At 40.6% G+C, this 25,753-nt stretch overlaps 1 protein-coding gene across 4 annotated transcripts in view; it reads left to right on the top strand.

Moving 5' to 3' along the window:
• The window catches only part of pard3bb (par-3 family cell polarity regulator beta b), a 215,895-nt gene that overhangs the window by 133,577 nt on the left and 56,565 nt on the right, over positions 1-25,753 (top strand). For all 4 annotated transcript variants that reach the window (XM_084361221.1, XM_084361220.1, XM_084361222.1 and 1 more), the window contains exon 22: positions 20,651-20,768. In XM_084361221.1, coding sequence (XP_084217347.1) covers positions 20,651-20,768 — 118 coding nt within the window. The remainder of the gene's footprint in view (positions 1-20,650; positions 20,769-25,753) is intronic.

Raw genomic sequence — 25,753 nt, 5'->3', positions numbered from 1 at the left:
CTCTGACATCCTGCCACTGCAGGTTGGTACAATTTGTCTTACATTTAACTGTACCATATAAAAGATCTTATAAAGTGTGGGTTTTGTCTTTTTGCAACCTGTGGATAAACCTGGGCCACCTTCCTGGAGCTACACCTGGTGGGGAGGCCCTCCCAGCTTTCTCCTCTCACATCCCTCTTCTGTTGCACAGTGCAATATTATCTTGCTGATGCTTCATATTTCTCCCTCTCCTTTCCCCTCACCTGTCTAAATCAGGTTTATCTGCCACAAGCAAGTTTGTGTGTACACACACGTGTGTGTGTGTGTGTGTGTGTGTGTGTGTGTGTGTGTGTGTGTGTGTGTGTGTGTGTGTGTGTGTGTGTGTGTGTGTGTGTGTGTGTGTGTGTGTGTGTGTGTGTGTGCACGTGTGTGTGTTCGAGAGCAAAAGAGAGAGATGGAGACAGACAGACAAAAAAAGGATTGAATTGTTTGTGCTTGCTTTGAGCTTCAGTGTGAGCGCCTGTGTACTCACGTTCCCACTGACATACATAGAGTGTGTGTGTGTGTGTGTGTGTGTGTGTGTGTGTGTGTGTGTGTGTGTGTGTGTGTGTGTGTGTGTGTGTGTGTGTGTGTGTGTGTGTGTGTGTGTGTGTGTGTATGATCTCCCAGTAAAAAAAGAAAAAAAAAAAAAAGGGAAGAAATCACCGCAGGGCTCAATGTGTTCCTCTCAGCTCCACAATCCTTACTCCTCACCTTTATTATGTCAGTCACAGCTCACTTGCTTCTGAATATATCTACCAGCACAGATATTCTCACACACATCCACCTTATTCCTCTGGCGTGTCTTCATTCGGGGGAGGTAAACCTTTTTGATGGACAGTTCCAGGCTTCGTAGACATGTTTTCTGACACTGTGTCTTCCTAGTATTGTTTCCTCCATGCATAAATAGTGTCAAGATGATGATTTGACGCCGGCTTCTTGGGTGGACTCCTTTAAGATATGTATTAACAGCGAATTGCTTTAATCATTCTTAAGGGCAAAGAGTGTTTTCAAACCTAAGTTTTTAAACTATACTGAGGTCAGGTAAAACCACCCTAAGTGCTAAGCATAATTTAAGCTCACCAGATCTAGGATCCGCATCTAAATGTAGTCACTCATAGATACCAGACAGCTTATCCATCAAGATCTATGCATTATTCCCTGAGAAATTAACGAAAATGTAAAAAAAACTCACAGTGTTAAAGAAATTGAGGAAAAAATCCTGGATCCGTCTCTTTATCCAGATCTGCAATAAAAGTTGGGTGGTGGGGGAAACCGCAGTCCCCAGATGTAACCCACGCAAGCACAGGGCCATCATTCAAACTGTGCACACAAAGGCCCTGCCCCAGTAGATTTCAATCCCAGGACCTGTGCTGTGAGGCAACACTGCCAACACCTGCGCCACTGTGCCACCAGTTGTAGAATAATGTTGTTTAAGATTTAAGAGTTGTACAGGAAATGGCAAAATGTTGCAGGGTCCAAGATCTGTCTGTTAATGTAACACATGGGTGAGGTTTTATGTAATTATACATAGTTCACTTGGCAGTGCATGATCATATGTACAGCTAAATATGTCATTCATAGTACACGTAAGACTTCATGTTTTTATTTTAAGACACGACTTAACTAACTCATAACTGAGATGAATAAATAAGTCCCAGGGATCCTGTTACTTTGAGTGTAAGAACGTCTTGATTTCGGAAACCCTTGTACTTTATATCCATGGCCGCAGCAGTCCTGGCAGACAGTGCTGTTCATTTATCATCACTTCCTGAAACCTGATGATGCAGACAGGAGGAAGTCCAGGTACTGGTTCAAAGTAATCGATGGTACCAAAAAAAGAAGGTAGTGCGTCAGCGTTGATTGTGCGTGCCTGACTCTGTGTTGCTGCGTTTCAAGGGGAGGCGAGAGCCGCGGTAGGAGACGGAGATAAACAAAATCAGTAAGGGCTCCATTCCATCAGCACCTCAGCAAAACACACACACACCAAAACAGTACAGCTCACAAAGTTGTGTGTGCATGCAGACTAAATATAAGATCAAGATATACAGCCGTCTGTTAAAAAAGCGAGTCATGGACATTAAAAATCCAGACAGCGAACCGGAGCTGCCTCGTCCTTGATAATGTTGGATAATGATGATAATTTGAGGGATATAAAACACCATCGGCTGAAATTAGTCTGCCCTGTCTGACTTGCAGCCTCCCCTGGAAAACTGTTGTAGCTGTCGAAATTAGCTAGTTGGCTCACACAGTGGGAATAATACTAACTTTTAGGGGGCCTTGATTAAAAAGTCAAGATCAGCTGGAATATTTGGTGAAGGATTGCTGCTTGGATGCAAATATTGTTGCATTAATTAAGTTTTTCTTCTTAATGTAGATTATTTCAATACATCGAGATATATATTGTGTATGGTGATATAACCTAAAAGAAACAAGTTTGCCCAAATTCGCTTTTGCAGGAGTTTAAACATCACCTCCGTTTCTATGACAAAGGCAGCCGTGTGGCAATTTATATAGGTCTTAAAATAGAGTCAATTATATCCCCCAGCACACATTGATGTGCCCGGCTGCTTGTGTGCATTTATGTCTGTGTTTTTTTTATTTTTTTATCAGTGGTTTGCCTTAAACACCTCTATTATGGAGGGACAGTTATTTAACCACACAGCACAGCGGTATATCACACTGTCTGCCTCACTGCCAGCCCAACACCTTTAATTCTAAAGGCCAGATCCAGCTCAATTCCTTATGCATGGCAGAGTTTAATGCAGACTCATTTAGTAAACTCATTACACACACAGGCAGACACCACACATTTGGTGAAGATTATACAAGAAGGCATGAATGTGTTTTGGAGAAGAAGCGCACACTCTTAAACACAGGCCCAAATAATCTACTATATCACAAGTGTTCTTTTTTTAACAGAGGTATTTATGTAGTCATCATCGTTTATATAAGGCAACATAAAAAAATAAGGCATCTAAATTTCGAAAATGTAACTGAAAAGCACTTTTTAGGAGTCAAACAGCAATCTCAAGTGTAGCTGCAGTGCTAAATTGGACTGGAACAAAGAGTAATTTCCAGATTTAGTCAGCTCAGTGTGGACGTACAGTCATTCTCCTGGTGTCCAACCTCCTGCAGCTCCTCTGCCTCTCTTCCATCTCAGCACACAGATGGACAGATTGGAGGGTCTGAGTGGCTCACATTGGGAAGGAAGTAGCCGGGAACCGGGGTGGGAGAAAAAAAGGATTCAAGCAAAGGAGCTCTTAGAAGATTTTCAAGTGGTGAGCGGGATTCTTTACCCACCATCTGAATGCACACACACATACACATTTTGTGCGCTCACACACTTAGCTGCTTTTACTAAACTGAGGTAGTTAGGATGTCAAACACACACAGAGTCCATTTTCTGAAGTGACCACCCAAGCCTCGCATGAGTGCTGCCCTCCGTTTTCTTGAGTGGGTGCCCCCCTCCCGCCCTCGCCCAACCACCACCGTCTCACCCTTCCAAGTGCCCCTCGCAGGTTACCATAACAACCACGACCTCTGGCACTCCACCAATTAGAAAACAATCAGTCTGGAGAGACCGGAGTGGAGTGAGCTCGAGAGAGAGGGAGACGTACTGTAGCGCATGAGTGAAAGATAAGTAGAGAGCGGATAACGTGAAGAATAAAGAATGAAAGAAAGAAACGGGGAAAAAAAGAAACAACCAACATTTCTTTTTTTTTTTACAAGAAGAAAGCGCAGCTCCTCGTAATCTAATACAATACAGTGATACTTGTCATGATGATCTAATACAATCTAATTTCTATAAAGCAGGAAACCAATGTAGGACTGTATATAAGCTAGCTAGACAGCCTTTTCAAGTCATTCATGTGAGGAGATTCACGGTTATACCGATCATGAAAATCACCACAGTCAAGTTATTGTGTTAGGTTATTTATTGCGATCAGTGGTAAAATCTGTTATCGGGCTCAAATTTTCAATTTATGTTGTGACAAATCTGTATTTCTGGTTTGGTTAGGTTTAGGCACAGAAACCACTTGGTGAGGGTTCAGAAAAAAGGATTAACAGCCCCTCCTTCCATCAGTTTTACCAATTTAAGATGAAATAAGCACCAAACTTGCCGGACTGAAAACATTTACAAGCTGTTGCCACTTTTTAAATTAAGACAAACTTCCTGCTCCTCCATAGTGTCGCTCCACTTTGTGTTTGTGCTGGAGTTTGCTTGACTAAAGAGGATAAACATGTTTGAAGTGATTTTGCCGATGGCTTTCACTTGTCCCACCATCTGCCATTGAGAGAAACTCTGAAAACTTCAGCTTTGTTTGTGCTGGAAGAGCAGCCGTCCTCTTACTGCTTTATATCTCAAAAGTCTTTCCTTCTGTATCACAATCCATCAGACTGTGAAGTGTGAGGCAATGAGTTAGATGGAGCGTAGCCTTTTTTGGACTGCTATGGTCAAATGCGCACCATATACCGTACTTTATCTGACACATTTGAGCTTGCATGTATAGATTGTTGCTGAGTACATAAACTGAAACAGCATGCTCTCCCAAAATGTCTTCTATGAGTCAGAATGATGAAAGAGACCAAGAATAGAGGAAGCTCGTACAGGAGAGATAAGCTTTTAGCGTTGCTTGGTTGGTCACTGGAGAGGCTTTCTTTCCTTTATATTAATTAATCAGACATTCTCTCAGCTCAATGAGTGCCACACACACGCACACACAAACACACACACACACACACACACACACACACACACACACACACACACACACACAGTAATACATACTGTCTTTGTCTTGCACATTTCTCACACAGACACACACAATGTGGAGGGAGCTTTTAGTGGGTGCCAGGTTGGTCTGTGCGAGTGCTGTTTTCCACATCACTCTCTTCTTGTAGGTAATTAGTTTTGTTGAGGCGGCGGCGGCGGCTGTGGGTATGTGTGTCTGTATCTGTGCTAGCTTTGGGTGGTGACATGATTTTCCCGCTAATAAGCATTAAAGGAGAAGTTTGTCCTAAAATTAGAATTCAGTCATTATCTACTCAACCCCACGCCGATGGGAAAATGGGTGAAGTTTCGTAGTCCACAAAACATTTCTGGAGCTTCACAGCAACACAGCATCGTAGCTTTCTCCTTAATAACAGAAGGAGATGGGGACTTGTTTTAAACATTAAGAAAACAAATGAATGAAAAAACATAACATGGCTCCAAACAGTTTGGCTGGTGTAATCCAACTCACCAGAAGCCCAGAGATCCCACATTGATTTGAAAAGATCTCACTTACCCCCTTTTATAAAGCAGAAATCTTCACTGTAGTTGTTTTATGTTTTATGGACTACAAAACTTCACCCAGCTTTCCACTAGCACGGGGGTGAGAAGATAATGGCTGAAGTTGCATTTTTTTAATTAGCTTGTCCTTTTCAAAGTCACAAAGTGCACTGGGTAACAGCTGCTGTAGGAGCAGCAGCACCCAGGCCTGATTCAAAAGGTTTCTAACACATTTCAGTCACTTCTACAAGGATCTCATACAAGTTTTTCTGTCTCTTTGTGACATCTGCACATGCAAGAAAGTGTTTCAATGACAGTGACATTCAATCACATGCAATTTTACGAATTCACAAACTAGTGTTACCTGACTAAACTTTAAAACAGTACTGTAGTGAGCATTTGTCAAATGATTGGGAGTGGGGGATCTACAAAATGCTATTATGGGTTCTTTAAAAGACCAGTTGGAGACCTTGGAGACTTTCTGTACATCAAATGAAAAGTGCATCTTTTATGGAATCTCTTTGGAAAGAAATCCTAAATTTAAGCTAATTAAAAAACTGATAAAAGCAGGTGGATTCGAGGCCCAGGGCGGATATGAGAGAGGAGTTTGGAGTGTTTTCGAACTAAAGGGAGGTAAAATGGAAGGTTAAGTGGGATTAGGAATAAAGAAGAAGGGAAGCTAAAGAAAGGGAGCGGGAAATGGGGTGAAACAGACGAGATGTATGGAAAGGAAAGAGCCTGATTGAGTGTTTGGAGCTGAAGGAACAAAATTAGCAGGAGGAAGTGTTGAAGAAAAGGGGTAAAAGAATGAAACAGAGGAGAGAAAGGTTAGGGAGGGTATGGAAAACAGACAAATAAACAGAATGAAAAGAGAAGAGGAGATTTGGAGAAAATGATTGAGGGTCAGCGCATGTTTAGAGCTTAAAAAAATGAACGTGAAGAGGACGATTTGGAAGGAGATCTAAATTTTGTGGACTGAAAGGAGACGTGAGTGGACCCAAATAATTGCAGGAATGAGAAAAGTGGATCAACTAGTGAAGTGAAAAGAAGAAAAGAGGCAGGCAGCGAGGGATTCAGAGGGGAAGAGAGGCTAAGTGGATGTTTTGGGATAATTCAACAGATGAGACGGGAAACGAGGCGCTTGGAGTGAGGACATGCAAGGAGAATGAACGGGGGGGTCAGTGAATGTCCGGGGCTAGAAGGGCAAATTAGACCGAGAAAAGGAGATGGGAAAGTAGAGAAAAAGTAAGGGATGGACTGAACTGAGATGCTTGGAGTAGAGAATGTGAAGAGGACTGAAAGAGAGGAATGAGAAGAGGTGGTGGGGGGGGCAAGTGATGGAGAGCAGAGGGAAAAAAAAGGGCCAGAGTGTGTGTTTTCCGGACTCAAAGCCTGCGATTCAGCCTGGCTAATAAGGAAAAGCTCTCAAGAGGCACTCGTCCGCTCCATCCCTTCCTCCCCCTGTGCTCTCTTTCCTTCAATATACCCTTTCTAGGTCTCTCTGCGCCCTGTTGCACACTCTCTCCCTCTCATTTATGATTTCCGCCGCTCGTATTTGCACAAGTAGTTCTCAATGAAAAATAAATTCCATGCAAAGGACATCCTCCCGCAGAGGAGCACGCACACAGTAAAAGGACACATGGGCACATAGACTCGGGCTCTTAAAAGGACACACACAAACAGACGAGTGCACTCAAAGTTTCGATACACAAAAGGGTATACGCACAGCTTCGTACATCGCTCATGTTCTTTCCCGTCTATATAGATGTCTGTTGTTCCTGTTCTCAACCTAATTCCTTGTTTTCATTTAATTTCAGTGGTGGTTACCTGTAGCTAAGCAACATGCACTCTCTATTTTTGTGGTTTTAGCGTGTACATCGTATGTCTCAGACTGCATTTGGTGCCTTTTATTTTTTCTTGGTATGACTCATGTACAGAGCATTGCTCGATTCTGTGCTTTTGAATCCTCTGCTGTTACCAGTATTGGAAAAACTATTAGATATTTAACTGTTTTTTTTTTACATTTTTACAACATCTACTCTCTTGTCCTCTTCTCGTGGGTGCTGTCTCCTTCTCCTGCAGTTCTTCAGTCAAACTATCACTGAATTTTTGTCACTGTTGGACGAGTCACTCAAAGCTAACCAGAATTTAATGTTTGTCACAAGTTCTGGCTCGTAAAAATGCTTAAAAGTTGGTAAAAGTTTAAATGAGAAATGAAGTATCCCTATTTTCAAGCTTAGATTGTGTCATTTTTTCTGTTAGAAGCGTTTGTTGCACTTGATGTGCTCAAGGACTTTTAGAAATATGAAAATTCGACAATAATTTATATTTTTAGCAATTGTTAATAATAGAACGTGCCTCTCTAACCTGCCAGTGAGTTGTTGGGTTCAGAAAGTTAAGCTTGAATCATAAATGCCATTCTCAAGTGTTCATATATTATTGCCATATTGTCTGAATAAATCCTAAAGGTTTTGGTTTGCATCATATTAACTGAAGTTATCATCACACATTTCTAATAAAATTAAAGCTTAAAATGAAAATTTCCCACCCAAAATTGGGAAAGATTAGGGATTCTTATCATGGTGAAGGCTGTATGAACCGGTTGAGGTTAAGGCTGCTCATTTCCATCTAATAAAACTACCCTGGTTGAGTCCACATGGCCAGCAAATATTTTCCTAACAAGCGAAGCGGATTTGACAGAGTGCATGGGGGAGATGAGGTCATGTGAAGTAAAGGTCAGCTGGAGCGACTTCTCAAACTTCTCCGGAGAGATTTGAGAGACTCTTAATCAAGCTGGGACCAAGTGTAAAACAGCCTAAGGGTATGCTTTAAATTTATTTTAAATGATGAGAAAAGTCACAACATTGTTCTTCGTTTTTTGTGCCAAAGTTTGACCTCGACCACCTGTTGATTTTCTGAAACGGCACCTTTCCTATGGAAGTTCTCCTCTCTTTTTCTGTTTAGATCACATCCGATTAATGGCTTTGATACAGCCAAAGATCTTTTTTTATCTTTATGTATTATCCTGTGCGATGAAAGAGAGAGAAACATCGTCATACTCTTTCCCTAACGTTAACCAAGTAGTTTTTTTGTGCCCAGATCTTAGAACTACTGCTGGCCATTCAAAAATGACAGCTTGTATGGATCGTTTTATTATTGGTTTAGGAAGGCACTGACAAACAATGTTGTCCTGCCAAATGAGGCATGAAAATCTTAAAACATTTTTAGTGATTATTTTAAAAGCAATGACAAACAGCCTTTGTTTGTTTGATTAGGACTTGGAAGATAATGGAGTACTGGAACCGTTAAAAGAGGTAAAGAGAAGACCGGGCTGTGTTTTCTACTGCTGGTAGAGATAGTTGACAGTGAAGACAACAACCCATGTCACACCTGTGCAGTAATGATGCTGTTAAATCAGCATCTTGATATACCACACCTGTCAGGTGGATAGATTATCTTGGTGAAAGAGAAGTGCTCATGAACACGGATTTCACCAAATCTGTAACACAACATTTGAGAGAAATAAGCCTTTTGTGTGCAGCAAAATAGTCTTGTAGATGTTTTGTTTTCAACTCATGACAAAAGTGAGCAAAAACAAGTGTTGCATTTATATTTCTGTTCAGTGTAAATTCAGTTTGTTGTGACTGTCACTCTGTGTCACAGTGAGTAAAAGGACATTAACAGCCCATCACAAGGCAGTAGTCTTCAATTCAGTAATGAGACAAGGCAAACCTTCCCATCTTTGTTCTTCAAAGTAAATGCAAGATTTTGTGCAGGAGGTAAATATGAATAAAAACACTAATGACATGACCATGTACACTAAAGTACATCGAAAAACAAGATTCTCTCTATATTCTGAATAACCGCACCTTTCTTGGTCACGATGTGCATTAGCGCGATATCCGTCCGTCTGGATCAGCACCAAATCGGTTGAAAACCAACTGCAACCATACGATTAGCTGATGTGTTTCCTAGTTTGACTGTGATAAAGCACGTGATTGGCTTTCAGGGGCGGGATATGTGTCATACAACCAATTTTCAAAATGCTTTAATCGGTTTGTCACCTGATAACAACTCTGGGTCTAAGCAAGACTACTTCTTTAGCTTTGTTACGAATGAAGGTGAATTCATCCATCTGTTTTAACTATGGATCACTGTAAACAGTCACACAATGAGAAAAAATAAATCATGTATTCAAATCAAAATTTGTGCTGGATCTTTTTATAATCGAATCAAAGCCCTCTGAACTTGAATTTAATCAAGTTATCAGGTGCCTCGTTGTTCCCACCTCAGGTACATCTGTCTAGTTTTGCTTTCACCAGTCAGCCACTTAAAACTCTGAATAATAAATCTGAACCTGCGCTGTAGGTAGCCGCTTTAATCCAGCTTTACTGAGTTGCCATTCACAGCTATTGTGCTTGGCAGATTTATTAAGCAAATAGGCCTCCTGCCACACACACGGCTGTTAAAGTCAAAAGGGAACGTGGGGCCAGACATCCTGCCTTCGTGACTTTATGCCAGCCAGTTTACCACCTGTAGCACTCCCCCTCTCCCTCTCTGTCTGTCACACACACACACACACACACACACACACACACACACTCACAGAAGGCTTGTCTAAATAATGTTATGCCAGACAAATTTTCAATCTGTACAATACACACACACACTGATCGTCATGACGATCCGATGCCAGCCTCCTTTTACACTCGCAGGCATTAAGACAGCTCGTCTGATTGATGTCATGGCAGTCGATAGAGCGCTAATTGCTCCCCGTGCTTCGACGGCGCCGAGTAAGGAGCAGTGTCATATCCTGTCAGCTGCATTTTAAAAACACGTGTCACTTCCTGTTAGCCCGCAGAAGAAAAGAGGGCAACAGAGCAACCTGACAGCACATACACTCTCCACATAAACTCCCTTTCCCCTGTCTCTCTATTCTTGCCCCTTTCATTTTCTTCCATCTGACCCACCTGCCAGCATTGGTGATCTTTTGTTGTCAAACTTCATTAGCGGAGACGTCAGCTAATTAGAGCCTAGCACGAGCTCGGGAGATTAGGAAGAAGAAGATGATGAAGAGCGAGACGAGGGAGATAACGGTGGGAGGAAGGAGGGAGGCGGGGCCGGGCAGAGGCGATTGGAGATGAGCAGATGATGAAGAGATTAAGATGGAGTGGGAGGGAAGGAGAGATGGATGGTATCAAGGTAGGGATGGAAATGACAGCAGCGATGATTACCTGCATAAACTGTGGAGGGAAGAGAGAGCGAGGGAAAGGATGAATGGAGGTGTGGGGAATTCAAAGTAGACTGTGGAGAAAGGTTGACAGAATTGTGAATATTTACCGCTCTAAATGAGTCACAGTAAAGAAAAATGTGAAGGGAAAATTGAATACATCACGGAAATGTCAAAATGGCAGAACATATAATATAAAGAAAGCTCATATCCATGTCAACACCAGAGGGAGAGTAGCTCACATTGATTAAGTTGTTTTTCTTACTAGCAGGTGATCCTGTGTGTGTGTGTGTGTGTGAGTGTGTTTGTGTGTGTGGTTAAGTGAGAGCGAGCAGCTGAGTGAAACAGATACAAGATACAGGCAAACAGTGAGGTAATGCATTGACCTGTGTGCGCTGTTGGGATCTAGTTGATCCTTGTAAGACACAGCTGATAACGATCCTCTACAACTAGACACCGGGGAGAACACACACACACACACACACACACACACATCACACAGAGAAAGAAAAAGACTACAACTCCCTCTTGTCATCATCTGTCAATATTAAACTACATTTCTTCTGTTGTGCTCCCTCACAGTTATCGACTGCTCTTTGAGTCCTGTCGTTTGTACAAGCCTCAAAATAATAAACTATATTTTCTAGAGCTGCGACGATTGCTCGACTAGTCAATCAAAAGTAAACTTATTTTCATCTATGCATCATTCATGCAGAAATGTCAAACATTCCCTGGATCCAGCTTCTTAAATGTAAGGATTTGCTGCTTTGCTTTGTCATTTGCGACAGTCAGTACACTCTCATCTGTCATGTGTTTGCACATACAGCATACACAGACATTTCTGTTACCTTTATTTAATGGAAAATTCAAATGTGTGTTTGTAAGGAAACAGTGACAATTAAATAACTAATAAGATTAACACATGGTAAGCTACCTTAATGGCCTGTTACTGAAATGTCTAAGTGAATTTTGGCTCCCTCGTATAAGCATCTATGCAGTGTATATTGGTGTATCCAGGACTCTGGTAATGCGCTGCAATTCACATGTAAACGGGGAAAAAAATGCCTCTCTGGTTCAGACAACGGATCCTTATCCTCACAGTAAATGTGCAATTCCTCGGCTTCCATGCTTGACTTTCCCTTAAGAAAACAGGTGAAACAGATCACACACATGCGACACATCCTGACGTCAACTTGAGCGACTTCCCTGTCTCTGCTCTGCTCAAGAGGAGAAAGGTGTTAGAGAGGATGACTTTAAATGATGGCAAAACTCCGTAAAGACTCTCAGAGTTAGTTTCTTTCTTTCAGTTTGGACCGGCGGTTCCGTTGTGTATAAATGTGTCCTGCACAGAATCAAATATAACTGACACAGTCGACAGTCATGCTGAAAACTGGCTGATTCCAGCCCCTGCCCGGTCGATGAGTGCATCTCCAAAATAATTGTTATAAATGTGTTTAGACTGTTCCGTTATGAGTTAAAATAGTTACAATACTTATTTGTGTTGTGTAATGGCATAAAGTTGTATTGAATTTAACTCAGTGATTATATAATTAAGGTAATTTATGTAATTTGTATCATTAGCTGAAAAGGTTTTTAGGTTCCTGTTTTATTACATCTCATTTGATTAGAAGGTCGATGTTCATTTGCTGTTGCATTGAAAAGGGGGATGGAGTCATCTGTACCGCTGACATTTTACAGCTCAAAAGAACAGCTTTTTGCTGTATTGATCAGCATCAGCAGGATGCAAAGTCACACATTTCCTACTTTCCTTGAAGAGGGTGAAGGAGCCATTTATATACAGTGTGTACCATCTCTTAAGCTTCTAAATCAATTGCAGTTCATGTTTTCAAGCTTTTATTGATTTTTCCAGATGGCTATCTTGACTTTGTGTTTGCGCTAATGAAAGGAAATACAACTTTACTACCTGAGTTTTTTTTTTCAGAAGGTCAACAGCTCTGCTAGTCGCTGGCAATTTTATCCTTTTCTTGTCCTTTTCTTGCAAAAATGCAAGACTGACACTCACTCTGTGTCCCTCATACACACAATGTACAATTTTACTTCAGGACACGATCTTACAACAAGGGTTTTTCTCAGGTTCTTATACATTGTTTTGTGTAGTGTCTCATTTTCTACAGTACACATTTGCCAACATGCGATATATCAGACTGAGCTGAGAGGAGACCATCCGTCACCTGTGTGTTTGTCTATCCCTGCATGTGTCTATCTGTGAGCTTATTTATAGTCTATGTTACCTAATTGTGTGTGTTGCAGCATGTGTGGCAGACTACACTATAGTCCTTTGGCCATTTTGTGTCAGATTTATGAAGACTTCAGCTCAAAATCACCTGTTGGAGGGCACTAAAAACATTCGCTTCACCTGTTCTTTTCTTCTGTCTTTGTCTGACCTTTTTTCTGTTGTGTCCGTCTCTTCATCTTCATCTTTACCTATTTTTCTTTCTTTATAGCGTGGTTTTTAATTATTGATGTTGTTACTAAGTCTATTTTAAAGTGCACTAGGCTGATAATGCCTTTTCAAAGTGTTTACACTTAATGTGGACATTAAAGTTTAATTAAATAAAGTATCTTTAAAGCAATTTATAACAAGGCGTAGCATATTTTTACTGAATGAATTATGTTTGACAGATCTCACATCATGTCATTAAAATGAATCAGTGTTTGCCCCTAATAGACTTTACGTGGGCCCAGGTATATTAACGACTGCCCAAATATATGTGGCTTATGACAATGGAATCACAGGTGAAAGGCTTCAATCTTTAAACGCGAAGTGTTTCTTGGGGTGACTATAAAATGAAAATGGATAACGTTGCTTGTAGAGAGAAAACAGTAAGGAGAGGCAAACCTGTGTGCTTGCATTAAGGTAGACAATTAAAGCAACACTATGTTACGTTAATGTAGGCAAACTCTTAACGCTCTTATACCTTTCTGAAAAAGGTAGTTGACTTATGAGTCTCATTCTCACTTTGTCAAATACCAACAATCCCCCTCCTCCCGCCACCAGTACACAGCCAGTCTGCGGGAAACACCGTAATGTTAAATATACATGATCTATGATTACGTGTCAACAGCGGAGACCGACTTTTGGATGGCTTACACAAACATCCCAAAACTGATTAAAAGCAAGCCAGAAAACGCATTTTAAAGGTGTAACTTTAAGAAATTGCACCTTTTATAACCAGACTTGTAAATATTTATAAGCTGTACTGTGGACAGTGATATATTTTAGGGCGTCTCTCAGCATGTTATTAATGGAACAGGAGTCTTAATTATTAATAGAAGCATTATTAACAGCTGTGCCGAGATTCCGATTCTGATTTTAAACATTTATGGAATTATTATTGGTGTGACAGAGCGAGAGCAAGAGATTGATCTCCCTGGGCTTTTGTGTGTGTGTGCGTGTGTGTAGGAGAGAGAAAGAGAAAGAAAGAGCTGTACTGAAGCTCAGACCCGTGCTTTTATTTTAAAACTCTTATAGTGGGGAGGGTACGATTGTAGAAACCAAGCTGAAATTTGAAAGTATGCAATCGGAAAAATCCCACCCCCTCCCCAACAACACCGACTGCCTTGTCGCTCTCGCTGGCCAGCAGGGAGATGTGTTAGCAGGTAGTTTGCTAAGATCAACAAGCTCTCTTAGCTCCTTTGATCTAATAAATGCATAAATAAACAACTCCCAAATGCCAAAAAGCCGCAATCATATTAACACAAGCAAGATAGCTGTCATGAACGTACCTCAGTCTGAAAAGGCTACCCAGCACAGCACTTGCTCCTTACTGTTTTAGGTGTGTGCTTTGTGCTAACTGGGTTAGCTTGGCTCTAAGGCTGTGTGCATTGTGCTAACTGAAAGAGGCTGTTGCTGCCTAACCCTAACCCTGTTCTTTGGCTTAGGGGCTGTGTGCTTTATGTTAACGTTAGCCGCTACAGGACCGTATTACAGCCAACGGGGCTCTCTGATGGGTTATGGGGCTGTGTGCTTTGTGCTACTGGGTTAGCAAGCTGCTAACAACAGGCGCAGATGCTGTGGACTGTGAGTGCTGGGCATCATTCTAATTGTTAAACATATCCAACTCACTCACATGTAAGAAAACACAGAACATTATCACAATGAATGTAAACAACCGACATGCCTGTTGTTAGAACTTACCACTGTCGAGCTAGCATATTGTATTTTGGCTACACTTTCTTTGCCGATCTTGCGCCACTAACTCACTAATAGCATTAGCAATACATCCACCAGGCCTTCTGGAAGACTCTGGTCATACAGGCAGAATGAAACAATTGGATGGGTTTATTAGAGACCTGCAAGAGCCAGTTACTGTATTTTATTTCTCTTATTTTTCAGAGCGTTTTATTTATTGATTGCTGTCAGGATGTTGAGAGATTTTCGACAAATGTAACAAAAAAACTCTCCTAGAATAACTTACCAACACTCGCCTTAAGCTATATATATATATATGACTTATTTATAGTGTCAACAGACAACTTTTCCCCTGTAGTGTTTCTAAGTGGTATTACTGTCGGTGCCGCTGTTGCAAATAACAACAACACAGGACAAAATGTGAGTTTATTGAATAATTTAGTCTATAAGAGAAATGGATTGCCAGTCAACCTTCCTTTTCCCGAGTGACTGTGTGCTCAGTGGCAGACAAAATTGTATAGTGATAGCGAGGTTTATAGGGAACCAATGTGGACGCAGATGGTTTCATTATTCTACATCCATGACATTGTGCAATCAACATTTACTTCATAATGATCCGTTGAAGCATAAAACGTTTGTATTGCCAGTTTATGTGATTAAAGAAATAAAGATTTCAGCTGCAAACATGTTTTTGGTGCAGACTCGTGTCATCATGCGCAAGCTATGAACAGTGCTTTGCTTTGTGAACCAATCCCATTGGTGTTTAATGACCACAAACTCGTTAAAAAGTGAAGTCATACAAGTCTGCTGATTTTTGTGGCTCACTTGTTTTTTCTAAAGCTAATCAATGACTTCCTCAGTCTGTGGTCATGGAAATATTTGCATAACTGTGTGTATGTAAGTGTGAGTGTTGCCTTATGTCTTTGTTTATCATGTTTATTTCTTCTCGAGCCCACCCTCTTCCTTTTATGTGTGGTCGTAAATCGTATAAAGTATCCTTTGTGTGTGTGTTTACTTGTGTGTGCGTTTGCTTGTGTGTGTGCATGCGTAATGAATGCTGTGTACATTTTACCACCCTGTCCTCCCGGGCCCCCTGTCAATAAAACGGAGCACAGGGTGATGTGGTGTGTGTGTGTGTCTGTGAGTGTGAAGTGTGTATCATCTGGAGCTCTTTGTGACACAAATCATTTCTACTGTGATGCATAAACATAAAACAGCACAGCAAAAAAAAAGCACAGAGCAGAGCAGAGCCTGCAGACGAACAGAATAAAGTTGAATACATTTGACCATCATCCAACAACGGCTTCAGGATAAGTGCAAATTTTTTGCTGAGTTGCACGTACAGTATTTTTGAACCCTCCCATGTGATTCCATTGACTTTAAATGCAATCACGCCAGTTTAAAAAAAATCACCTCAAGTTCTGTTTGAACAAAACCTCAAGCTTTTGTTCCATTTCTCACATTTAACCCCTCCACTAATTAAAAACGTATCCAAAGTGGCCCAATTAAAGAGTGTGGGATGACACTCATGACTCGTAAGAATCCAACAGTGGAACAGAAATGACATTAAAACCATTGACAACAAGTGTTATGAGAGACATCCAGTTTAATGGGAATTTTAGTGGTGTTTTGAGAAGCTCTTGATGTGAAACCTGTTGCTAATAAATGGTATTGGGAGTAACTCTACAAAAGTAACACGTAACAGTAAGATAATACTTAAAGCAATAAAGAAGTAATGCAATCCATTTCTATAAGTCCGGTAACATGTTACCACCTCAGAGACCCCCAACGGTATAAATGTTTAACTTTTGTAAATATGAACAAGCTATACACGGTTCGATCGGTTGGATTTTTCCACAATTCAGTCGTTCAGTTTGTTTAACGGAAACCAGAAGAACCATTGAATAATTCATTCAGATTTTTTAGCATGGTAAACAAGAGAGGCAGATAAAAGCAGTGACTACCTTTGAAGTAGTCTTGAAGTCTTATTTGTGTCTATTCTTTGATAATTTATATTCCTTAAGTCCGTACGGGTCCACTGATCAAAAGAATCAAAAAAGGGTTTTTTCATAAAATTAATCCAGGTTACTCAAAAACATAACTTCTTCCTACAGGAGACATATTTTCTATTCTTACTGCCCAGTGTTGTTGGGTGTGTTTGTTTTCTTTATTTTCCTGCCTACAACATGAAAGTGTCCCCACCGTTCTCCATTAAGGTTTCACCCCAGGACAGCCCCTGGAGTAATGCAAGCGCTCCCAGTTTGGAAGGCTGGTCAGCTCTGGTCAGACAGAGGGCAGTTTTTGCAGCGAGAGGCGTCTTTTTACAGTTGTTAGCTGAACGCAAAACTTAAGGAAAGTGTTGATCAACAAAAAAGTTTTGAATGATGGTGAAAGGTGTAATAGTCAATAGAAATCAGGGAAATCCAAGGTTATAGTCACAAAACAATATTACCATGTTCCATTGTTAAATGCCCAGTCATCCACAGCAGTTATTTTGGTGAAAGTAAGAAAAGAAACGTAATACTTTCGATGAGTAACTAGTCATGTACTGTCTGATATATTACATTTTAGAAGTAACTTGCCCAACGCTGTTGATAGATGTGTGTTAAGAGCAGCAGGAAGAGGATTTACCAGTCGCTTTTGTATTTGTGAGGTTACTCTTCAGTGTAACTCTTCAGAGGGTGAGAGCTGGAGCAAAGGGAAGATGTGGGATGTAAATCGATTGTCCATAAATGTGAGTGTTTATTTCTGTCTTTGATACTCTTGTGATGAGCTGCCAGCTTGCCTAAGGTATTTCTCTGCCTTCTGTATTCTGGGATGCTGTAGTCCCAATCACGATGAAAAAGGTGTGGGTGAACGTGATGATACTTTCTGATCGGAACAACAAACGGCAGACATTTTGGATTTAGTTTAAAATGATCAAATGTAATGTCACGTCAATAAAACTAATAAAGATAATTTAAGGAAAGTTAATTGCAATTGAGACACGTGACTTCAACAGAGTGAAAAAACAATGTAATGGAACATTGGAGACTGTTTTTCTCAGCCATGAAATGCATTTAGCATCTGATTTCACTCTACTCCAAATCTACTCTTAGCACAGGAGGTGTTGTGTGTTGCTGCTGACACAGCTACTCTGCTAGGCTCGGCGTGTACAAATACACTCACACAGACACACACACACACACACTTGAGACTAGATTGTGTTTCACAATGCATTTCTCTATACTCTACATAAATAGCTTCTCTCAGTCTACACTTTCACTCCCATGGCTCCAGTGGAGTTTAAATGATAAGAGAGAATGAATAAATAAATATTAACAATCACAAATTAACAGTAGAGCTTAAAATAAATGAACAGATTTAAAGAAGTTAAACATTTTAACAAAAAGTAGGACGCTAAAGTGAATTACGTTGTGTGCAGGTAGTGCAGATGCAGCAGACGTGATTTGAGATGTGAGATCTGCCATAGTGTGTGTTCAGCACTGGAGCTATTATAGTAATTCACACAGCACTCCGGATTTATGCTTTTAAAGAGAGGAAAGAAAATGAAAGGGTGAGAGCAAATTAAGAAAATGGGTGAAGAAAAAATATAGAGAATTAGAAACCCCGAGTCTGCATTTTGAAAAAAAAATATTTTAAAGGCAGAGATCTAACTACATTTAGATTTGTTTTTTGATCAGGGGTTTGTTCTCAGGATAGTAGGCTTATCATTTTGTCAGAATTATTTAGGTTGGAACATTATAGTCAGTCCTTTTCTGTGATAGTTATAATTCTAGTAAAAAATTAAATTACTCAAAAATTTAATTAAAACTGTACCTTTTGAAATGGATACAAACACCTACTTCCCTCTGTGAGCTTGCTTACTTATCTTTTAGCAACCTAATTGTTCTGCATTAATGTCTAGCATGTTGCTAAGCCTTTATAAGCATGCTTCTGGTATGTACAGTAGCTGTAAAGTTGCATTCAGGTGCTCATCAGATGGTCTCATGTGTGTTCATGTGCGTTGTTTAGGAATATGGGAGCAACATGGAAGCTGAAAGGAAGTTGTTTTGCATGTAATCGCCCAGAGCGTTTAAACGACAAGTTGACACCTGTTTACAGTATTTGAATGAGTGTACAATACATGATTTTGGTAAAAGTTTCTTAACATCGACTTTCTGTGTTTTGGTCCAAATTGTGAGGACATTGATGAGAATTTTCCCAGTTTGAAAAACTTTATTCTGATAATTTCAACAGCACATGAATGCACCATAAGAGTCCCGCCAGTCCCCCCTTGCTTTTAACACGCCGGCGCCTGTAGTAACAAGTCTGTGTGTGGTCGGGGCCTGGTTCTGTTTTTTCCTACTCCACCATCATCACTAATGAATGCCTCTGTCTCTGATTGCCAGACATATGTGGACATATTTGTGTTTTTCTCCAGTCAGAGATGAACTCTGCTAATGGCACACACACCAGTAGAAGATCGGGTGCACTTGCTCATTACGTTTTGTTCTATTTTGGAGTTGGTGGGTTAAGCACACAATTGAGCTAAGATCATTTTTTAATTAAGGTTAGTACAGTGCTAGGGTTTTCAGTTACTTAAAAATGTGTTTTTGATTGGGGAAGCGGAACAAAGACGAGTAGAAAACAAGCATAGTTGCGTTCACAGACTGCCTCGGAGTGTGTTGATATGTTTCTGGCTTTTCATTAATCGCCTGATGGTGCATCGATGTGTTTTCCCTTCTTCCATCAACTTGGTTCATGAAATTGCACATTGCATTTCTAATGGTGCATATGGATACATACTGCATGTGTATAATATGACTTCCATATTTCCATTACGTGTGGGTGTGTTTACGTGTGTGTATGTGCATGACTCACAAGGGTTCCCAGGGTTCAGTGTTGATATGCTGCACATTTTGTTGACAGAGAAAGAATATTCATATGATTGATGTTTTTGTTTTCTTGCCTTTTGCAAACAGAAAAAAAAAAGAAAATATGGAAAAACCGATATAGATGCAGGCAGTCAGAAGGATCAAGAGATTGATCTTTGTGCGTGTGGTATGCGTTCACATACACACACATGCGTGTGGGTACACAGGTGGGCCTTACTAGTCATTATCTCTGCAGTCAAACTTCTGCAGGCGTCTGTCAGGGAAAAAAATGCTATTTGAATAAACAGATGGCTTTTACTGGCTGGCTCATCATTGATGTCAGTCAAAGTGCTCAGATTGTTTTACATCTTGATCAATCTTGAAGGCGTCCACAGTCTACTTTTAGAGATCACACTCTTACTCCTGTTTCGAAACTTCACATAACTTCATTAGCTAGCAGATCCGCGCTATGTGAACAAGCTAAAAGATTGATGTAGCAAACTAGAGGGCTGTGCTGATTGGACAAATTACTTCACATGTCTCTTACTGTGCTGACATATTGTAAGCAATGCAACCTGGGTTATAGCAGATGTTGTGGCTGATAAGGAGCTCATGCCAGAAGAGAACTATCATGAATGCAGTTCTTTGTTGGTGCAAGTGGAGAAATTCATGGAAAAGTAGACATGTCCCAATTAATGCTGTTGGGTCTCTCTACAATCCCCACATGATTAAATGCAAACTGTCCTAAGAAGTGAACAATGTTCTACTTTTTTCTTTCTATACAATGAACCCCTGTCTGATACTGGTCTGTGGTGATAAAATGCAGCTCTTGATTGATTATTCTAGCTAGTTAGTATCACCTGTTTCTCATATGTAGAAACTAAATAACATCAAGATCGCCATCCACATAAAGCACGTTTATCAGTATCTAGGGGCTGCTGTGGTCAATCCAACTACCCACGCTGCTGTCATGATCTAAATACCTATTTCTCAATCTCAAATCTAATCTGTGTGTACTTTTGCTTTTCTTCCTCTGTGTGTATGTGGGTGCTTGTTTGCATTTGTGTGCCTGCTTTCCTGTGTGTGTGTGTGTGTGTGTGTGCGTGCGTGTGTGGCAGTATTGACAGGATCCAGCAGCTGAGAAGAGAATATCAGCAGGCAAGGAGAGAAGGAATCGTGCCGCCTTATGAAGAACTGGACCCACGACGCAGAGGACATGAAAACGACACTCACAGGGTGAGAAGCTCAGACGCACACACACACACACACACACACACACACATACACACACATACACGCTGTTCAGTCTCTCAAGTAAACCAAGTGTGCATGCCAGCGTCTCTGTGCAATGTGTATGTGTGTATGTGAGGTTTCTTTCTCCCTATCAACTATCAGAGCGATCGCTGCTTTTTCTGCGTTCGTCTCGTGATCAAGGCCCTTTAGTTGTCAGTCGCCAGGTGCTCTTTGACGTGAATGGCTCCTGTAGGTACTGAGCTGATAGGACTTGATACGATCCACTTTTCACTGAGGATGACACACAGAGGAGATAAGTAGAGATTTTACTCACTTGTCATCCTGCAGGTACTGTTTTTTTTCCAATCGCAGAATCACAATCACGTCCTCACAGATCCACTTCTGAGCTCAGGCTGGCTGAGTCACGCTGGAAGAAGTTCAGAAACACATCTGTGATGCTGTAATGACGGGTAAATTATCAATGTGCTCAGAAGAAATCACCTCCCACGCTGGTACCAGGTGTCACCCTGCTATGACTTTGTTTGCTGTCGTTGCTAGGCAAATCTCAGTCATGCTATTGTAAGTACATCTCTGGTTACAGATTTTATTTTTTTTAACTCTGACAGTGCCGTTACTTCGCCCCGTCTCTTATGTTTCTTCTTCCTTGCTGCCATGTTTTGTTTTTCTTTGTCTTTTAGCTCTTCATACAGTACATCAATGCTAAAATCTACTGTACTAGTTTTTATGGGTTACATTGTCAGCAGAGCAGTTGTATAAAATAATTTTAAATGTTAACAGCTTGGCATCGGCCTAGTGATTTATTCCAGGTTTCTTAAGGAGCAATTTGTAACATAAGGCCCAGTTAGCCCCAACTCGTCTTGTCTCGTACCACCACTTCGTATCTCAAGAGGCGATAGCGTTGCCAGGCGACATGTTTCACAAGCTGTCTTAGCTTTTTAAGTCTATTAAATAAACAAAATAAACTCTCAAAATGTCATACATATATTTTTCTCTATAAACAAAATTACAACCGTACACCTTCTGAATTCTAGTTTTTTACCGAACTAAAACACCAAAACCATCTTTGTTTGTCTTTCCACTGTTTCCACAATAACCATCTCTGGTTTGGCCAAAATAAAGTTTTAATATATTGTAAAATATTCCAGCTGTTTTCCCCACGCTGGTCATGAATGATCTCTCTCTCTCACTCCATCTGCCGTTTTCCTCGTCCCTTCGTCTGAAACGCTATTTATAAACTCCATAATGTATTTCCTGTCATCAGATTGGTCTCTGTTGGTCTTGGTGACTGTTTCCAGTCCAAGTCCAGTGTCCAGGCTGTGTTTACTGGGAGGCTACCGAGCCCTGTTTCCTCCGTGACCTGATGTTGTGGTCCAGGCAGACTCCATTCCACTTATCTGGCCACATTGCGAACTGACCTAACTTATAGTTACAAGCAAAGATAGCTACAGCAGAGAGTGTAGTGAGCAGCAGGATAGGATAAGTCAACAAAACATTTCTGGAGCTTCACGGCAAATCAGCGCTGAAGCATTCAGCTGGGAACTTATTTTAAAATGTAGACTGATAGTTGACATCAGCTCTGTGCTGATTCACAGTAATACCGACGACTTCAGACTCCTTATATAGCCACATAACAACTTTTGATTGTTCTTCCCTTTCTGAAACCATTAGCAACAACAAATCCCAGTCAGTACCCTTTCAGGGAGGCAGTAAAGGTATCATCAAGTACAGTTTGTCTTTGGTCTCTTTAAGTCTCGCTTCCAAATTTTGCTGCTGTAAAGTCAGGTGCCTCCTGAATTTCACCCTGCCTCTTCTCAGCACCATGACATTTAAGCTTCCGTGGCTTTTTGATGAAGAAAGAAAATCACCCTGAGCAACCAAAATGAGTTCTTCGTGATGGAGCTAAAATTAATCTGCTATGACAAATGGACAGGTTTATTGCAGCACATCACAGTTTCACCACTGCAGCGTGATCTTCAGTCAGTCTTTGTACCAGGATACTGTCAAACCTCATCACGCTGCAGTTAGAAGGAGAAATAAACAAATGATTGTGTTCTTTATTAAGTAGTGAAAAATCCACCTCGGGGCTTTTATGTGTTTGGATGACACTTAGCTTGGCTTTATGTTTGTGTTACATTAATGTGCATTAACAATTTAGTGTTGCATATGGGAAAACAGTGTTTGCACTTTCATCAGGAGGTGCAGCTAGTATAGTAGTATTCAGTGTGGCTTGCAGGAAAGTAAATGCAACAATGCATGGATTAAATAAGTGATCTGCATAGTTACAAAAACCACAGCGTTTTGTGCCAACAGGTGCAGCCACTCACTACAAACATTAGTATTCTGACGTCCATCATATGAAATGTTGGTGGTCTGTTTCTTTGTTAGTCTGCTGTGATATCAGAGTTTCCTATATATGGTTATTTTTGAAGGATTTACAGCAATAATCTGTAATAAATCTGGAACCTGAAACTGGAGTAGAATTAACTAAAATTACACTGAGCTGTCTGATAAAAGTGAGATCCTCTCAAGCAGATCGTTCTGGGGCATAAAGGCAGAAAAGGACCCTGGTCACAGCTGGTCTTTAGCTTCCACTGTGAGGAATAGCTGAAAAGGCATCTCAGGACCTTCGACTTCGCGGTTCAATAATGTAGCCAGGTGCCAGGCGATGCAGTGCTCTAATAGCTTGTGATATAATTTAAAAATCAATTCTGAAATGAACTAATTAAAGAGGTTACAAGAGGTTTAATATGCTCCCATTATGTATTTTTAGTTTAGAAAAGGGCCTTTGTGCTGAGTTTTATGTGGCATTTGATTACAACAGGTGAAAGGAGAATTACATTATTGAGTACTGTCACGGTCCAGTTCTCTGTTTTCCCTCCTGTTCTCTTGTGCTCCACACCTGCCTTGTGTCTGTTTAATTAGCCCAGCCCTGTTACCTGAGCTCTTCCCTAGTCTGCTTTGCCTCCACACCTGCACTGCATCCCCCTCTTCTTCCAGTGTTTTTGCCAGCTTTTGTTCAGTCATTGTCGAGTCATCAGTTGAGTTTCTGTGATCGTGCTGTTTAGTTCATCCAACGATCTTCCTGCCTGCCAAATATTGTGTTTGATTGGACACAATTTGAAGCTTAAAAACGTGTGTGCTGATTGCAGCATGCCACAGTACTCTGTACAGATGATCAGTCAATAAATCAATTCGCTGATCATCACAAAATTGAACATTAACTTTTTGATAATGGAAGGGAAAAATGTCTTCTCCGACTCTAGCTTCTTAGTTTTGAGCATTTTATGCCTTTTTATGTCTTGTCATGCTTAAAAGTATATCTTTCAGATCATTTGTTCAACATCAGTAGCAACTCAAAGCCTCTCTTGGGTTTCTCATATTTTATTGAACAAACGATTTATCAAGAAAACAACTGACAGATAAACTGATGATGAAAATAATCTTAAATTGCGGCCCTACGTAGTAGTATTTTAAATGTATTTGTGGTTCTGGTAGTATTGCATCACTTTTACGTAACACAATACTGCAACTTAGGCCTTTCATCACTGTATCCACACAGTGTGTTTAACTAAAGTTATGCCTGGTCTACTTTCATTCAGATCTTAAAGTCATTTTGGTTTGTGACCAGCCAGAGGGCAATCTCCTTTCCCCTGCGATCGATAGCCTCGCATTACACCCCTCTCTCTGTGCCTCCAAATGAGAAAACTTTGCTGTTGTTTATAAAGCTGAGAAGGGAGAGCAATTAGCATGCTTCAGAGGTGGAAATTAAGTTTGAAGTCTGAAAGTTTAAAAAAAAAAAACGTGGGAAAAAAAAATCAAAAGAAAAACAAACCAGTAGCAGTTGCCACAGCGCCTAACAAGCCCCTCTCATTAAGGATGATGCATTTATTAATTAAAGCAGAGGCGATTATTTACCTGACTGGCTTTCTGTGCGAAGGGTAGGGGGGGAAGTAATGGTTATGGAGGTGAGGCGATGGCAAACTAATTCAATTTCACTTTTATTGGTTTGTTTGTTTCTCCTTAAGACGTTTTTATTTTTTTGTATAGGATTTGCTGAACGACTCTGAAAAGTGAACGCAATGGAAACTTAAGTGTGGAAGACAGAGTGAGACAAAAAAAAAGAGAAAGAGAGTTCCTCGTGCAGTGGTGCCACAGCATACTGAGTGTCTGTGTGTTTTTTTCCCCTATGGCTCCATTACCATCTCATTGATTCATGGTTATGGGTTAGCTGTCTCTGCTAGCAAAATTATGTTCGCCTAAAAACAATTATCAAGCAACAAAAGCCACACCACAAGTTTGTTTCCAAGTGAGTGCATTGTGTGCTTGTGGGTGGGTGTGTGTATTTTAGAAGACAACAACAGACTTTCTCCCTAAGGAGAGGGGGAACTAAATCAACAGGGCGCTGTTGCTGTTGTCACACACACACACACACACACACACACACACACACACACACACACACATATTCACACACAATCCTACACAGAGGGTATGGAAGCCAATTGTTATTGTGGGCGGTGTGACACAGACTTTATTATAGGATTTAATTATAATGAAAAGCTTTCATCTAGTTTTTCCTCCACTTTCTCTGACTTAAATATGTGTGTTCATTTGCAGTTAGACGTTTAATTACCGATGGCATTTTGTAGCGTGATGCAGAATGAAACAGCGCAGAAGTCTCAGATTTAAAACATACTGAGGTGGCGCTACTGTCGGCTGACCGCGCCGTTTTTGATTCGTCTCTGGATTTATGTTTTTTTCATCTACTTTATTTAATGAGATTAAGGTCTGCGGAAAGTGTCGATTTTCAAAAAATTGAAATGAAAGATTAATGTTCCCAGCTGCTGACCCTCACGTGTTCCTCGGATGGTCATTTATCCAACTGCTGTGTGTTCATTGGCTTTTTAGTCATAATGTGGGAACCATGTGGCTTAGAGGTTGACCGATTATCGGACCTGGCCTATTAT

Source organism: Pagrus pagrus (genome assembly GCF_965226575.1).
Source record: "Pagrus pagrus genome assembly, chromosome: 9".
Classification (NCBI taxonomy): domain Eukaryota; kingdom Metazoa; phylum Chordata; class Actinopteri; order Spariformes; family Sparidae; genus Pagrus; species Pagrus pagrus.
Note: the sequence above shows the minus strand (reverse complement) of the source record. Positions and strands in the feature narration are given on the sequence as shown.